The 18,404-nt window shown below is 44.7% G+C and overlaps 1 protein-coding gene across 4 annotated transcripts in view; it reads left to right on the top strand.

Annotated features, from left to right (window-relative positions):
• Window positions 1-18,404, top strand: part of enpp2 (ectonucleotide pyrophosphatase/phosphodiesterase 2) — a 166,614-nt gene that overhangs the window by 85,408 nt on the left and 62,802 nt on the right. For all 4 annotated transcript variants that reach the window (XM_072251946.1, XM_072251952.1, XM_072251951.1 and 1 more), the window contains one exon: window positions 8,227-8,299. In XM_072251946.1, the coding sequence (XP_072108047.1) occupies window positions 8,227-8,299 (73 nt within the window). The remainder of the gene's footprint in view (window positions 1-8,226; window positions 8,300-18,404) is intronic.

Genomic DNA, 18,404 nt, shown 5'->3' with positions numbered 1-18,404 from the left:
TTTTATTGAAAAAAAATCCATGTCAACAAAATTGTCAGGCCATAGTTCTGATTTTGAAGTCGAAAGTGGATAAGACTATAAGACATAGGAGCAGAATTAGGCCATTCACCCCATCCACCATGGCTAATTTATTACCCCTCTCTACCTATCCAATTTTCCTGCCTTCTCCCCACAACGTTTGACACCCTGACTAATCTATATACCTCTGCTCTGAATATACTCAATGATTTGGCCTCCACAGCCGTCTGTGGTAATGAATTCTCCAGATTTGCTATTCGCTGGCTAAAGAAATTCCTCCCCATATAAATTTTATATAATCCTAATTTAAAATAATATAATTTAAAAATGTATTTCCTTTATTTAGTAGAAACTTTTTTTTACATTAGTAGTGGCAGTACAATATGAATAGTATGCCTTTAACTTTCAGTGAAATTTGTTTGCAAATTAGTTTGAAATTATTAGTAAGGTAATGAGGAATTATTGTTTTTTTTTCTCTGCACATTGAGTGTTTGATGGTCTTTGGTTTTAATGGGTTCTGTTGAGGTTCTTTGTGTCATGGCTGCCTGTAAGGAGATGACTCTCAAGGTTGGATAAAGTAGAAATACTTTGATAATAAATGTACTTTGAACTTTGAATTTTAAGCTTATTGGCAATGTGGAATGTATTGTCACAGAATGTTTGAGGCTGACATCCATTATCATATTCTTTCGGTTTGGGGTTCCCAATCTTTTTTATGCCATGGACCCTTGCAATTAACTGAGGGTGAAATACTAGGTAAATATGTGGACATCACTCTAGCCTGATTAGTTTACTCTTGTGCAGAATCATTGGATATTTATTGACTTGCAAAATCATATTGGTCCCATTGTTGTACTTTGAGCTTTGCACAGAGAACTTTTGAAGTTTTAATTGTCAGTATTTCTGTTTGTAAAGTAGGAACATTGCTTTCACTGTTGGGTTAATGAGCATTATGGACACTCGACGTTGAAGATGATATGGCGTGGTAGAGTAGTGGTTAGTGTAACGTTATTACAGCACCGGTGACCCGGGTACAATTCCCGCCACTGTCTATAAGGAGTTGTGTGTTCTCCCCTTGACTGCATGGGTTTCCTCTGGGTGCTCCAGCGTCTGTCCACCCACATTGCAAAGGTTAAGGGGTTAATTGGTTGGATGGGTGTAAATGGGCGGTGCCTGCTCGTTGTGCAAGAAGGGCTTGTTACTGTCCTGTATCACCGAATAAATGAGCGTTGGTCCTGTGGATGCTGCAGCCCAAATTACTTATTTATCTGATACAGTGCAGAACAGGCTTTTCCGGCCCTTTGCGCAGTGCTACCCTGCAATCCCCCAACTTAACTCTAGGCTAACCACGGGACTGTTTACAATAGTCAATCAACCTACTAACTGGTACGTCCCTGGACTGTGGGCGGAAACCAGAGCACCCGGAGGAAACACGCGCATTCCATGGGGAGGACGTACGGATTCCTTACCGATGACATTGGAATTGATATCAGACTTATGACGGCCCGAATTGTAATAGTCTCATGCTTACTGCTGTGCTACGGTGGTGCCCAAGCTATCTGTGAGACTGGTCAGATGTGCAATTCTGCACTGCCTAGGTTGCCCGATGTCGCTCCCACAAGGTGCATTATGTGAGAAAAATGGCCATAGCCCAAAATCAGAATTAGAAATTGAATTGCTGGCACTTGTCATGAAATTTGTCGTTTTGCAGCAGCAGTGCATTGCAATACGTAGCAATAAAGGCTATAAATTACCATAAAAAGTATATAAAAAAATTAATGAAATAATCGGTGCAGAATGCCGGGGGGAAATACTGAGGAAGTGTTCTTGGTTAAATTAATAAGTAGTGCAAAAAGAGCAAAATAGTTCACAGATCCATTGTCCGTTCAAAAAACCGAGTGGTAGAGGGGAGGAAGCTATACCTGAAACATTGAATGTGTGTCTCAGGCTCCTGTACCTCCTCCCTGATGATAGCGATGAGAAGAGGGCACGTCCTGGGTGATGAAGTCCTTAATTACAGTGCCAGGTGTAGGACTGGCGTTCAAGTCCTGGCACTCTCTGGGCGATGGGGTCCTCAATGATGGATGCTGCCTTTTTGAGGCGTCACCTGTTGAAGGTGTACTGGATGCTGGGGAGGCCAGTGCCCGTGATGGAGCTGGCTGAGCTTACAGCCCTTGGCAGCTTTTTCTGACCCTGTGCAGAGGCCCCTCCACACCAGACTAAAACCAGAGCAGGTATATTTTATCGTCGTTGTTGTGGCTCTTCCTGGACCCTCACCTACTGCTCCATTCTGTGCTGTCTACCACACCAAAATATAATTTCGGAGTTCACCTTGAAGTGCGTAGGTGTTTTCTTTATTTGTCATGGGGTGGGCTCTTGTCTTCATTTGAAATGTGAGATCAGATAGCAGAGGACTCCAATGTGTGACTTAATTTTAATATTGTTCAAGTGTAATTGATAATAATGCAGTGGGGATCTCTCTGAATATTATTTTATTTAATAGCATCCACTTTTAAAAATGTTTTTATCTAAAATGTATACCCCCATCTGAGAAAATAGATTGTATTATAATGCCTCAAACTTCAAAGTAAATTTACTATTTGTCACGGCATTCATCGTCTTGCAGGCATGCTGAATAAATCAAAGACCATCAAATACTCAGTAGAATCAGTGAAAGACTGCACCAGCCAGCGTGCAAAAAAAACAAACAGTGCAAATACAAAGGAAAGAAATAATAATAAATAAACAATAAATATTGAGAATATGTGATGAAGAGTCTTTGAAAGTGAGACTGTAGGGTGTGAGAGCATTTCAATGATGGGGCGAGTGAAGTTATCCCCTCTGGTTCAAGAGCCTGATGGTTGAGGATAAGTAACTGTTCCTGAACCTGATGGTGTGGGTTCTGGGTTCTGAGGCTCCTGTGCCTTCTTTCTGAAGCAATGCATGAGCAACACACACAATATGCTGGAGGAACTCAGCAGGTCAGGAAACGATTAAATGGTCGACGTCGGGCTGAGACATCAGGACCGGAAAGGAAGTGCGAGAGCCTGAATAAGGAGGTGGGGGGAGAGAGGACAGTACAAGCTGGCAGGTGTTAGGTGAGTCCAGGTGATAGGGAAGGTGGGTGGGTGGGGAAACAGGGAGAGGTGAGAGGCTCAAACCAGTGGAATTCTGCAGATGCTGGAAATATCAAGCAACACACATCAAAGTTGCTGGTGAACGCCTCGGCCTGAAGCGCCGACTGTACCTCTTCCTAGAGATGCTGCCTGGCCTGCTGCGTTCACCAGCAACTTTGATGTGTGTTGCTTGAGGTGAGAAGCTGGGAGGTTACAGGTGGAAAAGATAGAGGGCTGGAGAGGAAGGACTCTGATGGGAGAGGAGAGTGGACTTTGGGAGAAAGGAGAGGAAAAGGGCCACCAAGGATTGGTGATGCTACTGGGCACTCTGTTCACAATCCATATCAATGTCCTTGATCTTGTCCCAGCATCTAATGCTGGTTTGGTTATGCATGTACACTTCTTCCCATGCCCAGAGAATCACAGTAGTTTAACGCTTTACAGCGCTAGCAATCGGTAGATTGGGCTTCATTTACCAACGCTGTCTGTAAGGAGTTTGTGCGCTCACCCCGTGTCTGTGTGGGTTTCCTCCGGGTGCTCTGGTTTCCTCCTATAATCCAAAGATGTGTGGGTTAGGGTGAGCGAGTTAGTGCCAGAAGCGTGACCATGATGGCAGGCTGTCTCCAGCACGATTCTCATTCTCAGACTGTGCTGGTCATTGACACAAATACCACGTTTGACGTACGTATGCAAATAAAGCTAATTTCCACATGGGGGTGATGAGGGAGACTCCGGACTAGGGCAATCCTTAAGCCAATAAAATAGGTGTTGTCAATGATAGCACTCTCCACGCTGGATAGGGTACTGTCCGGAATCTCAGCTCTCACACCAGTCCACCCTCTGAATTGTAGAGCCTAGACAGAGAGGGTGCTTCCTATTGTTGGGGAGTCCAGGACCGGGGGGTGCAGCGTCACAATATTAGGATGTCCTTTTAGAACAGAGAGGTGGAGGAATTTCTTTAGAAAGAGGGTGGTGAATCTGTGGAATTCATTGCCGTAGACAGCTGTGGAGGCCAAGTCAAAGGATATATTTAAAGCAGAGGTTGATAGATACTTAATTAGTCAGGTGTCAAAGGTTAAAGGGACAAGGCAGGAGATTAGGAATGTGAGGGTTATTAAGTCAGCCATGGTTACAGGGTGGAGCAGACTCAATGAGTCAAATGGCCTAATTCTGCTTCTGTGTCTTATGGAATCACAGGATGGCTTGTGAGTGGAGGGCAGGGATCTGGCATCACGGCAGAGTGGACAAGGTCTGACACCAGATTCCCAGCACAGACCTGGAATGCTGGAATATTCCCTCTGAGCTCTGATTGCAGTCCTGCTCCCCTTGCCAAGAATGCATCCTGACCACTGAGTGGTTGCCTAGCGTCGTGGCCAATGGTGCAATGAGGATGCACAAGGGATCTCTCACTATAATAAAGACGTCCAAACAAAACATTTTGGCTGAGAGAGCACCTGTCCTTCCTGCATTACTCTTCTTTTGCCCATTACACTGCTGTCGTTTAAGGCAGTAATGATGGTCCTCCATAATTACTTTGGTTCTGTCTTCACTAAGGAGGACATAAATAATCTTCCAGAAATAGTAGGGGACAGAGGGTTCAGTGAGATGGAGGAATGAGCGAAATACATGTTAGTAGGGAAGTGGTGTTAGGTAAATTGAAGGGATTGAAGGCAGATAAATCCCCAGGGCCAGATGGTCTGCATCCTAGAGTGCTTAAGGAAGTAGCCCAAGAAATAGTGGATGCATTAGTGATAATTTTTCAAAACTCGTTAGATTCTGGACTAGTTCCTGAGGATTGGAGGGTGGCTAATGTAACCCCACTTTTTAAAAAAGGAGGGAGAGAGAAACTGGGGAATTATAGACCGGTTAGCCTAACGTCCGTGGTGGGGAAACTGCTGGAGTCAGTTATCAAAGATGTGATAACAGCACATTTGGAAAGCGGTGAAATGATCGGACAAAGTCAGCATGTATTTGTGAAAGGAAAATCATGTCTGACGAATCTCAGAATTTTTTGAGGATGTAACTAGTAGAGTGGATAGGGGGGAACCAGTGGATGTGGTATATTTGGATTTTCAAAAGGCTTTTGACAAGGTCCCACACAGGAGATTAGTGTGCAAACTTAAAGCACACAGTATTGGGGGTAAGGTATTGATGTGGATGGAGAATTGGTTGGCAGACAGGAAGCAAAGAGTAGGAATAAACGGGACCTTTTTAGAATGGCAGGCGGTGACTAGTGGGGTACCGCAAGGCTCAGTGCTGGGACCCCAGTTGTTTACAATATATATTAATGACTTGGATGAGGGAATTAAATGCAGCATCTCCAAGTTTGCGGATGACACGAAGCTGGGTGGCAGTGTTAGCTGTGAGGAGGATGCTAAGAGGATGCAGGGTGACTTGGATAGGTTGGGTGAGTGGGCAAATTCATGGCAGATGCAATTTAATGTGGCTAAATGTGAAGTTATCTACTTTGGTGGCAAAAATAGGAAAGCAGATTATTATCTGAATGGTGGCCGATTAGGAAAAGGGGAGGTGCAACGAGACCTGGGTGTCATTATACACCAGTCATTGAAAGTGGGCATGCAGGTACAGCAGGCGGTGAAAAAGGCGAATGGTATGCTGGCATTTATAGCGAGAGGATTCGAGTACAGGAGCAGGGAGGTTGTACAAGGCCTTGGTGAGACCACACCTGGAGTATTGTGTGCAGTTTTGGTCCCCTAATCTGAGGAAAGACATCCTTGCCATAGAGGGAGTACAAAGAAGGTTCACCAGATTGATTCCTGGGATGGCAGGACTTTCATATGAAGAAAGACTGGATGAACTAGGCTGGTACTCATTGGAATTTAGAAGATTGAGGGGGGATCTGATTGAAACGTATAAAATCGTAAAGGAATTGGACGGGCTAGATGCAGGAAGATTGTTCCCGATGTTGAGGAAGTCCAGAACAAGGAGCCACAGTTTGAGGATAAAGGGGAAGCCCTTTAGGACCGAGATTAGGAAAAACTTCTTCACACAGAGAGTGGTGAATCTGTGGAATTCTCTGCCACAGGAAACAGTTGAGGCCAGTTCATTGGCTGTATTTAAGAGGGAGTTAGATATGGCCCTTGTGGCTACGGGGGTCAGGGGGTATGGAGGGAAGGCTGGGGCGGGGTTCTGAGTTGGATGAACAGCCATGATCATAATAAATGGCGATGCAGGCTCGAAGGCCGAATGGCCTACTCCTGCACCTATTTTCTATGTTTCTATGTTTCTACCTCTGGCGGCATTCATGGCTTCCTTCATCGTGACAGTCGCTTGCTCTCAGTTTTCACTACTGTCAGTCATGCAAGACCCAGGTGGAGACTCAGGAATATCGTCAGACTCAGATGTAGAAGGATTCTTCATTGCTGTTTCTGTAACGGTTTTGATTGACCAGTCAGTGTTGTTAGCCTTGAGCTGAACCCCCGAAACTGGAGGACCAGTGGGCCACTCTTAGTCTGGGCTCTGCCCTTTGACCTGTTTGGCATGGGTGACCCTACTAAGAGCCAAAGCATAAAGTCCTGACTCCAGCTAGCATAGCTCTCCGGGTCATTGAGGCACGCAAACCTCCAAATCCTACGACAAGGTTAAAAGGCGGGAGGAGAGAGAGCAGCGCATCGCGCGTGTGCAGCCCTCCGGTGAAAAATGATGTCGTATCTGGTAAATAGGGGCCGTGGACAATTCTGATTTGATGGAGACAGATGTGAAAGCACAGAGGAACATCTGGAGAAATTTCTGAAACGCTCGTTCGCTGCTGTCATTACTGCGTGGTCGGGAATCTTTTGGAGGGTAGGCCTCAAAATCCCCGGCTTTGCCTGCTGTTGGTGACCGAGGTTGAGGTCGAATTGTTTGGACAGAGATGGCGCTCAGTACTCGGTGTCGGAGAGCTGATTGGAGGCTTGAAGTTTTCGGATGACTCAGAGTCGGACCGTGGTCGGCATGGCAGGGAGAGTTTTTCTTCCTTCTCCCGTCTGCGTGAGATGTGGGACATTTGAGAGACTTCGAACTTTTTACTGTGCTCATGGACTGTTCTTCATCAAGTTATTGTATTGTTGCACTGTTGTAACTATATGTTATAATTATGTGGTTTTGTCAGTTTTTTCAGTCTTGGTCTGTCCTGTGTTTTGTGATATCACACCAGAGGAAATAATGTATCATTTCTTAATGCATGCATTACTAAATGACAATAACAGAGGACTACGTGTCTTCATAATCTAAGGTTGTGGTCCTCTAGGAAGTTACTGCTTTACATCTACAGTGGACATCTAGAATAATACCACCAAAGGGTCTCACAGAAGGACCCACGGGAAGGGTGAGTGCACTAACACCAGTGTACTGGAGGAGGCCAACATGAACAGCCTCATCCGGATGTGTAACTCGCACCTTCCCAAACGGATCCTTTACTCCCAGTTGAAGGAAGGTCAGCGAGCCCCTGGTGGGAAAAGGACGACATCAAAACCAGCTTGAAGAAATTCAACTTAACATCTAAAAACTGGGAGGGCACACGGATCGCTTGCAGATAGTGGTGGGCTTTGAACCTTGAGTATTTACCGCCGGCACTGTAACGGTGTTTACCCTGACTGTGCCATGCTGGAAGTTGCTGTCTCTCCCCTGTCTTTGACGCTGTACAGCTCTCCTCAGCCCCGATATTCCTCTGTATGATCGAGATATTACAGTTGCTATATTCAGGGTGAGGCTGTTTATAATCTGGACATGTGGATTGAACATTATTGACATTGTTTATGGCATGAAGGTACGAAACGGCTTGTATTTTTCTTTTACTGGACCAAAGCCTGACAAACATATTAAAATGATTACAGTTCAAAGAAATCTGTGTGCTTGTGCGCTTTCTTTCTTTGATGTGAGCTACAGATCTAATGAAACACAGGATTGCGGGGGGTGGGGAGGTGGTGGGATCAATAATTAGTTAATTAAGGTGAATGGAAAACTGTAAGGTCCAACAGGAAACTTTGCCTACCTAAGCATTGAACAGAAACGCTTCCAGTGGAAAGTGGAACCAGATTTTCCCAAATCAACAAATAGCTGGACTCAATTTTCACAATTGTCTCGATTGCAGGCCCTATGTTTATGCCTTCTATTCGGAGCAGCCAGATGCTGTCGGACACAAGTACGGACCATTTAGCGCAGAGGTTAGTAAAGCATGTTCCCATTAATCTGGGGCACGAATGAAGTGTAACCTTTCCATCTGTGAAACACCTGTCACTGGTGCTGCTGTTAGAAGTTAAAGGGTAATGTTATCCAGATGTTGCTGCTTTATGTTTTGAGAAAAGGCTTTTTGTTCTCGTCTCTGGTGCATTTCCATATGCCCAGACTTGGTGGGGGTGGGGGGGGGGGGCGCGCGGTGTATGTGAAATAAATACAGAAAGTTCTGAAATTGGAGAACCCAGATGAAAATGAGATCATGGTGCTGAGTGGGAGAACCTATCCCTGGCTGTTTTTTAAATAAACTCGATCTCCAACAAATTGCAATGTACGAAAAGTTTAAATATTGTGTGGCATCTTTACAGTGTATTTCGGGATGTTATTTTACTCATTATTTATATAGGACAGTATAGCACAGTACAGGCCCTTCGCCCCACAGTGTTTTGCCACACCTTTAACCTCTAGTTTTTTCTTCCCACATTGTCCTCTATTTTTCTTTCATCCATGTGCCAAAATAGGTAGGTTCACAAGGTTAATCCCCGGGATGGCGGGACTGTCATATGTTGAAAGATTGGAGTGACTGGGCTTGTATACTCTGGAATTTAGAAGGCTGAGAGGGGATCTTATTGAAACATATAAGATTATTAAGAGATTGGACACGCTGCGGGCAGGAAGCATGTTCCCGCTGATGGGTGAGTCGAGAACCAGAGGCCACAGTTTAAGAATAAGGGGTAGGCCATTTAGAACGGAGTTGAGGAAAAACTTTTTCACCCAGAGAGTGGTGGATATATGGAATGCTCTGCCCCAGAAGGCTGTGGAGGCCAAGTCTCTGGATGCTTTCAAGAAGGAGATGGATAGAGCTCTTAAAGATAGCGGAATCAAAGGTTATGGGCATAAGGCAGGAACTAGATACTGATTGTGAATGATCAGTAATGATCACAGTGAATGGTGGTGCTGGCTCGAAGGGCTGAATGGCCTACTCCTGCACCTATTGTCTATTGTCTAATAAAATCCTTCAATATTCCTTTTAACTGGGTATTTCCAGTTCTTCACCAACATGTGGAGCATTAACAATGAAGACGTAATGTAAGGAAGTTGCCCATCACCAGTGGCCCATAAAATGCATGAGCCACCAGACAGAGTGGATGTGGAGAGGATGTTTTTGAAAGTGCACTAGGGGGCACAGCCTCACAATAGAAGGTTGTCCATTAGAACAGAGATGAGGAGGGATTTCTTCATCCAGAGGGTGGTGAATCTGTGGAATTCATTGCCACGGACGGCTGTGGAGGCAAAGTCATTGGGTATATTTGAAGTGTAAGTTGATGGGTTTTTGATTAGTCAGAGCATTAAAGGTAACGGGGAGAAGGCAGGAGAGGGATAATAAATCAGCCACAATGGAATGACAGAGCAGACTCAATGGGCCGAGTGGCCTAATTCTGTTCCTGTGTCTTATGGTCTAACCAGAGATTTGATGTTCATTGAGAAAGAAAGGCTATTAGAATCATCTGGAGACAAAATGATCTCTGATTAATACAAGGAGTACTTTCCATCTGTTTCAGAAAGAGACATGACTGTAGGAGTAATGTTTCTGGCACTTTGGCTTTCATAAATCAGAGTATTGAGCACAGGAGTTCAAAGTACATTTATTATCAAAGTACGTATGCCATATACATCCTTGAGATTAATTTTCTTGCAGACAGGCACAGAACAAAGAAACCCAGTAGAATCTACTTAAGACATCACACCACAGACAGACACACATCCATTGTGCAAAAGGAACAAATTGTACAACCAATGAAGAAAAGAAATTGAAATGTTATTTTCAATTTGTATCAGACGTTGGTGAGGACAAGTTTGCAGTTCTAGTCACCTACCTACAGTAAAGATATCAATAAGATTGAAAGAGTGCAGAGAAAACTTACAAGATTTTTTGCCGGGACTTGAGGACCTGAGTTATCAGAAAAAGTGGAATAAGTGAGGACTTTATTACCCAGAGAGAGGAGAATGAGGGGAGATTTGATAGAGAGGTATAGATAGAGTAAACGCAAGCAAGCATTTTCTGTTGAGGTTTGGTGAGACTACAACTAGAGGTGATGGGTTAAGGTGGGAGATGAAATATTCAAGATGAACATGAGGCTTTTTCCATTGAGGTAGGGTGAGACTAGGACTAGAGATCATAGATTAAGAGTGAAATATTTCTGGGGAGCCTGAGGTGGAACTACTTCAATCAGAGGGTGATACGAGTGTGGGATGACTTACCAGTGGGAATGGTGGATATAGGCTCAATTTCAACATTTAGGAGAAGTTTGGATGAGTACATGGACGGTAGGGGTGTGGAGGGCTACGGTCCAGGATTAGGTCGATGGGAGTAGGCAGAATAACAGTTTGGTGTGTACTAGATGGGCCAAAGGACCATTTTCTGTGCTGTAGTTTTCTGTGAATGCTGCCCTATCTGAGATGCTCTTTATAACGGATTATTGCAATGGGTACAATGGATGTCATGTACTCTGCAGAAAAAAGGTTCTAACGCGCTCCTTGACAGCACGTGTTCCTCAACTAGCACTAATAAAACCAATAATCGGTCATTTGTCCTGCTGAGGCTTGCCGGGTCTTGTTCTAAACAAAACAGCTTTATTTCCCAATAGCAGTGACTAATTTATTGGCTGCAAAGTTCTTTGAGACGTCCTGAACCTTGAGAGGAGGTGCTGTGCAGAAACGAGGGAGTGAAGCAGATCTTTACCAGAAGTTGTTGTTGAGATCAGTCAGAGGAAATGTAATGGAAAAGAAAATTGGGTGCAGAGTGACGTGCCAGTTCCCTCTGCAGCTGCCATCTGTGACTGACAGCAGCCACATGCATTTCCTGATGCTTTCCTTTGCTTTTCCCAAGGAGAGTTTGTTTATGGAACTTCAGTTGTGTAACCAAAGTTGGAATTCTTTTGTATTGGAAGTGGCTGCTTTGGGAACTAAATGTTAAAAGATAACAGCTCCTGGAACTCTGAAATAAGTTGGGAATACTCAGCAAGCCAGACAGCGCGGATGGAGAAAATAGAAGCGTTTAGTTTCAGAATGATAAACTTTAATTTTGGTTGCAAAAAAAACTTAGAATAGAGAGAGAAGTGACAAAAGGAATGTGTGTGACCAGGAGGGACTGTTAGAATGTAGACTCAGTGGCCACTTTATTAGATGTAGCAGTGGACCACTGTGTCGCCTTCTGCTGTTGTAGCCCATCCACTTCAAGGTTTGACATGTTGTGCATTCAGAGATGCTCTTCTGCTGTAACCCGTGGTTATTTGAGTTACTGTCACCTTGCTGTCAGCTTCAACCAGTATGGACAGTCTCCTGTGACCTCTCTCACAAGAGATTTTTACCCACAGCACCTCCGCTCATTGGATTTTTTGATTTGTTTTGTTTTGCACCATTCTCTTAAACTCTTATTTTCAACCTCTCACTGCTACGGGCGGAGGTTCCCACTTGCTTCAAAAAGGCACCAGTTATACCAGTGCCTAAGAAGAACAAAGTGAGCTGCCTTAATGACTATCGCCTGGTAGCATTCACATCGACAGTGATGAAATGCTTTGAGAGGTTGGTCATGACTAGACTGAACTCCTGCCTCAGCAAGGACTGGACCCATTGCAATTTGCCTATCGCAACAGTAGGTCAACAGCAGATGCAATCTCAATGGCTCTTCACAGAGCTTTAGACCACCTGGACAACACAAACACCTTTGTCAGAATGCTGTTCATCGACTAGCTCAGCATTTAATACTATCGTTCCCACAACCCTGACTGAGAAGTTGCAGAACCTGGGCCTCTGCAATTGGATCCTCAGCTTCCTAACCGGAAGACCACAATCTATGTGGATTGGTGATAACATATCATCCTTGCTGACGATCAACACTGGTGCAGCTCAGGGCTGTATGCTTAGCCCACTGCTCTACTCTCTATATACACATGACTGTGTGGCTAGGCATAGCTCAAATACCATCTATAAATTTGCTGACGATACAAGTATTGTTGGTAGAGTCTCAGGTGGTGACGAGAGGGCGTACAGGAGTGAGATCTGCCAACTAGTGGAGTGGTGCCGCAGCAACAACCTGGCACTCAATGTCAGTGAGATGAAAGAGCTGATTGTGGACTTCAGGAAGGGTAAGACAAAGGAACACATACCAATCCTCATAGAGGGACCAGAAGTGGAGATAGTGAGCAGTTTGTATGGATCTAACCTGGTCCCAACATATTGATGTAGTTATAAAGAAGGCAACACAGCGACCATACTTCATTGGGAGTTTGAAGAGTTCTGGCATGTCAACAAATACACTCAAAAACTTCTATAGATGTACCATGAACAGCATTCTGACAGGCTGCATCACTGTCTGGCATGGAGGGGCTATCGCACAGGACCAAAAGAAGCTGCAAGGGTTGTAAATCTAGTCAGCTCCATCTTGGGTACGAGCCTACAAAGTACCCGGGACATCTTTAGGAAGAGGTATCTCAGAAAGGCAGTGTCCATTATTAAGGACCCCCAGCACCCAGGGCATGCCCTTTTCTCACTGTTACCATCAGGTAGGAGGTACAGAAGCTTGAAGGCACACACTCAGCGATTCAGGAACAGCTTCTTCCCCTCTGCCATCCGATTCCTGAATACACATTGAACCCTTGTGTGATGAACAGGGCCATATCAACTACTTTTAACAGGATTTTCTATTGAAGAACATTGGTGTTAGTCTGTGATGCATACTCTTCACTACACACCTATAGAAGTTTGTCGAAGTTTTAGAGGTTATGCTGAACCTCTGCAAACTCCTAAGGAAGTTGAGGCATTCCCGTGGTTTCTTCATAATTGCACTTACATCAAAGCCATGGTCAAAGTTACTTGGGATCACGTTTCTTCCCCGTTCTGATGTTTGATCTGAATAATAACTGAACCTCTTGACCATGTCTGCATGCTTTTATGCATTGAGTTGCTGCCGCACGATTGGCTGATTAGATATTCACATTAACGAGCAGGTGTACCTAATAAAGTGGCCACGGAGTGTAGGTTGACCTGATGTCAGGGTGAAAGTTACCCATTTTCCCCTGTTCAAGTTCTTTTCATAAAGTCATCATAAAAGTGGTGATCACAAATAACCGGCTGAAAATGTATAAATTTGGCTCTCTCTGCTGTTGGACAATTAATAATGAATAATCACCTTGCTGACTCTGCGGTTCATGTTACGTGTGTTTCTGGTTTCTGGTGTTTGCGTGATTTGGTCGGGGTGTCTCGATGTGGACTGGCTCTGCAGTGCGAAGCCAATGAGCCAATTTGCGCTTAATTTAACTGAACTGAACACTCCTAGACGGTTTGATATTTAGAGGTTTGGCATTCTGTGTGTTATTTAGCTCGCTTGATGCCATTTGTGTGATTGATTTTTTTTCCCATGCTTCCAGTGTTTGAGGTTTTCTTCGAACTGGTTCCATGCTGTTTCCTTGTTTCATGGCCGCCTGCGGAAGGACAAATCTTAGTTGTATACTGTATACGCACTTCGATAATAAATGTACTTTGAATCTTTGATACTGAGTGGCAGAAGAGGTTTTTGTTTCAGTTTGATGAACTTTTGACTAGACTGGAAAAGAGTTAGAAATTTTAAATTGCAGTGAGGGCAAGAATAAACCGGGTGTGTGAGACCATTAGAAACTGTTAGAACATAGGTTGAGGGAGGTTCTGCCCAGGGTGAGGAGGGGTCTGGCCATGATGGGGGCAAGGTGGGGTCTGCCCATGGTGAGGGTGAGGAGGGGCTGCCCTGGCAGGGAGATAATTACCTTCATTTCTTTAAATATTGTCAATATCTGCTCCCTAGAATTGCTTGGATGTCTGAAATTGAAGATTAACCTAAGCAGTGGTAGAAGCAACTCAAATCGTGGTTGAATGGGTTAGGACTTTATCCCCTGGAGTGGAAGGGAATGCCGGAAGATTTGATAGGGGTGTCTCAGGATTAATAACCAGCATATGTCGTGCAATTTGTTAACTTCACAGCAGCAGTGCAAGACAGTACATAATAAATATGTAAATATTGAGGAAAAAACTGAGTTACATTAAGTGTATGTATGTTTATTGAATAGTTAAAATAAGTAATACAGAATAACAGAAATATAGAAGTAGTGAGGTAGTGGTCATGGGTTCAGTGTCCATTCAGAAATCACATGCAAGAGGGGAAGAAGCTGTTTCTGAATCATTGAGTGCGTGCCTTCAGGCTCTGTACCTCTTTCTCGATGGTAATAATGAGAAGAGAGCATGTTCTAGGTGGTGGGATTCTTCATGATCAACGCCGCCTTCCTGAGGCACTGCTCCTTGAGGGTGTCTTGGATATTACAGGGGCTGGTACCCATGATAGAGCTAATTAATTTAACACATTTCTGCAGCTTATTTCAACCTTTCCCTGTAACTCATTTTTTTTAAAAAGAAAAGTAGTTTGAGTTTATTAGTTAGACCAGTCTTGGGTTTGAGGGTAAAAACTGCTTTAATGGGCAGGAGGTTTGGGAGCAGAGGACCTGGAACTGGAAACACACTTTCAACTGCAGTTAATGAACATATTACATACACATGAATATCATGTCTGTGATAGGCTGACAAGGACAACTCTGATTCTAAATGTGTGCAGACCGAGCTTGTTAGCTTTGCTAGGCAGGTCATCCAGGAGAAGGGAAACTCTGATACCAAACTCTTTGAGGTGTCAAGGTGTGATGTACACTCTGGACGTGCAGAGAGCCTGGGTCCATGGGCATGTCTTGAGCGGCCATCAAACGTGTCCCAGCCCTGGGAAAGTGGCCCTCTGCGCGGTGAGTCCGTCTCGGGGGAGATGAAGACTAAGGGACTAAACCCTGATAGCACATCTGGAGTGGAGCACCTAAGACAGCTGGATGGCGGACTGTGTCTCCTCCTGGCAGTATGTTTTCTGATTTCAAGCTGTGATTTTGAGTTTATGTGTGGACTAACATCAAGTAAACCCTGATTCATAATTTGCAAGATATTCTATTTAACCAGTGTAACCAACACAAAATGCTAGAGGATCTCAGCAAGTCAGGCAGCATCTATGAAGAATTCAATATTTCAGGTTGAGATCTTTCATCAGGACTGGAAAGGACGGGGGAAGCAGTGCAACCTGAGGTGATGGGTGAAGCCAGGTTGAGGGGAAGGTAGGTGTGTGGGGGAGTGGGGATGAAGTAGGAAGCTGGGAGGCGAAAGGTGGAAGAGATAAAGGAGGAATCTGATAGGAGAGGAAAGTGGACCATAGGAGAAAGGGAAGAAGGAGGGGCTGCAGAGGCAGGCGATTGGGGGAGGGGTGGTGAGAAGAAGGGGTAAGAGGGAAGTGAGGATGAGGAATGGAGAAAGAGAAGAAAGAGGGAGGGTTGAGAGGTTATCGGAAGTTAGAGGAATCGATGTTCACGCCTTCCAGTGTTACTCCTCCAATCTGAGAGTAGCCTCCTCACGGCAACGGAGGAAGCAATGGACCAACATTTTGGAATGGAATGGGGTTTGAACCACCAGGAAATCCTCCCTGTTGTGGACATGCTTTATTCGGTGGTTTACTTTCACTCTTTGGAGAATATGGAGGTGATCTGGCCGTTTTCATTATGTAAAAATTGGAAGAAATGTCACTATCTCTTTTTAAATGAGACCATAAGACACAGGAGCAGAATTATGCCTTTCAGACCATTGAGTCTACTTTGCCTTTCAATCATGGCTGATTTATTATCCCTCTCAACCCCATTCACCTGCCTTCTACCCATAGCCTTTGACTCCCTCACTAATGAAGAACCTCTCAACCTCTGTTTTAAGTGCACCCAGTGACCTAGCCTCTACAATCGTCTGTAGTAATGAATTTCACAGATTTACCACCCTCTGGCTAAAGAAGACCCTGCCCATTTCTGCCCTTAAGGGACGTCCTTGTACTGAGGCTGAATAATGACAATGTGTTTTCTTCCTGACTCTCTCCAATGCTAGCACACCCTTTCTTAGTTACAGGATCCAAAACTGCTCACAATACTCCAAATGTGGTCTGACCAATGCCTTATAAAACCTCAGCAATACATCCTTGCTTTTATATCCTAGCCATCTTGAAATGAATGGTAACTTTGCATTTGCCTTCCTTGCCACAGACCCGACTTGCAAGTTAACGTTTAGGGAATCCTGCACTGGGACTGACAAGTGCCTTTGCTTTTCCAAATTCTGAAATCTCTCCCCATTTCTATAATTTTTGATTGTAATATTAATAATTCTTTGAACAACAATCCTAAATTAAAATTATACCTTCTTTAAAGTCTTCAGGGTATATAGTAAATGAAGTTGTATTTCAGTGAGATATTTCTTACTTGCCACCTTGATGATCATCTGCCGCCAACATGGACTGAACTGCTTTCCTGTTGAGCCACACGTCTTCAGAATTGGTCCCGACTCCTGATCTTGTGGCTCAGTGAGTTTGCAAAGGAATGAGATTATACCAGAGAGTATCGGCTCTCCTGACCGGACAAACCTTAGGACCCTCTGCCCCATCCCCTCGGTCGTTAAAGATATCTTTCCTCGGGCAGGCAGGAGAGCGGGGTTGTTTGGGTCTACCTTCCTCAGGCGGCGATAGAGGCCACAGGAGGAAATAGTCTACTTCGGGTCAATTCAACTGCAGCTCAGCCCCTGTCCATTGATATTTATGCCAAAGGACAGCCCGGAGACAGGGAGAGAGAACGCGGAAGAGACATGGTGGAAGATGAACAGAATGTGTGACAGCAGGGCCACTGAAACTGGGTTCAGTAAATAGTGTGAAACACATTCATTGCTGACATGTCGGGAACGAGGTCTCCGAATGGGTCAGAGCACAGACAGCACAGAGATAATATCAGGATGGGGCAGGAGATAGCAAGTACGAGAAGAAAAGCAGAGAGAAAGGTGCGAAATAAATCAACAAAGAGCAGTTAATAAAGGAAACATTTATAAAGGAAGCCCTCCATTGGAGCTTAGAAAAGTAGAGGGCAATAGGTAGCCCTAGGTAATTTCTAAGGTAAGGACATGTTCGGCACAGTTTTGTGGGCCAAAGGGCCTGTATTGTGCTGTAGGTTTTCTATGTGCCAAAAGAACATCTGCAGGCACTCTGACCTCTGCAAGGGACTGGCAGCTGTTGGTGGACCTCGAACGGCAGCTGAAGTTCCCCAACCATACCGCAGCCACCACCCCGCGACCAGACATTGTCCTAGTGTCTGAGTCTACTAAGCAAGTGGTGCTGCTGGAGCTGACAGTCCCATGGGAAGATAGCTTGGAAGAGGCCTTTGAAAGGAAGCTCTCCAAGTACGCAGGACTGGTCAGCAACTGTCAGCAGGCTGGATGGAGAGCGAGGTGTCTCCCAGTGGAGGTTGGTTGTGGGGGATTTGCAGCCCGTTCCTTAGGTAGAGCCTTCAGCATTTTGGGCATCGAGGGAGAGAAGAAGAGGAGAGCCATCCGCAGTACCACCGATGCGGCAGAGAGGGCCTCAAGATGGCTGTGGCTCAAAAGAGGGGAGCCATGGAATCATAAGTAACTAGCCATCTGGACACAAGCTGGGGTCTGATCAGCCCCGGCTGGGTCACCTGGAGGAGGTTGTATGATGTTGAAAGACCCGAAACACCCGATGATTCCAGGAACATTACTGAAGATGTGTCCAGAAGCATCAATAGATGTATGTACACAGCTGTTTCTATGTTTCCCAACCTGGGGTTCACAGACCCATTTGCTTAATAGTATTGGTCCGTGGCATAATAAAGGATAGGAACCCCTGATCTGGACCAAATTGTAGTAAATGAAAGACACGAGGAAATGCGCTAGATTTGTGCCACAACTTTGCTTTGAGCCTTGCAAATCTATTTGTCCTGCTCCAGAAATCTGTTAGGTCAAAGTGGTTGTTGGAAGGAGAAGCTAGAAGTCCTCATTAGGAGATCGGAGATGGAGAGGGTCAGTAACTTAAAATTTCTTGGGGTTATCATACCAGAGGATCTGTCCTCGCACCATCACAAAGAAGGCACGACAGTGCCTCTAGTTGCTTAGAAGTTCGTGTAAATTTGGCATGTCTTCTAAAACTTTGGCAGACTTCTA

Source organism: Mobula birostris, chromosome 1 (assembly GCF_030028105.1).
Source record: "Mobula birostris isolate sMobBir1 chromosome 1, sMobBir1.hap1, whole genome shotgun sequence".
Classification (NCBI taxonomy): Eukaryota; Metazoa; Chordata; class Chondrichthyes; order Myliobatiformes; family Myliobatidae; genus Mobula; species Mobula birostris.
The sequence above is the reverse complement of the archived record's forward strand: the minus strand, read 5'-3'. Positions and strand labels throughout refer to the sequence as shown.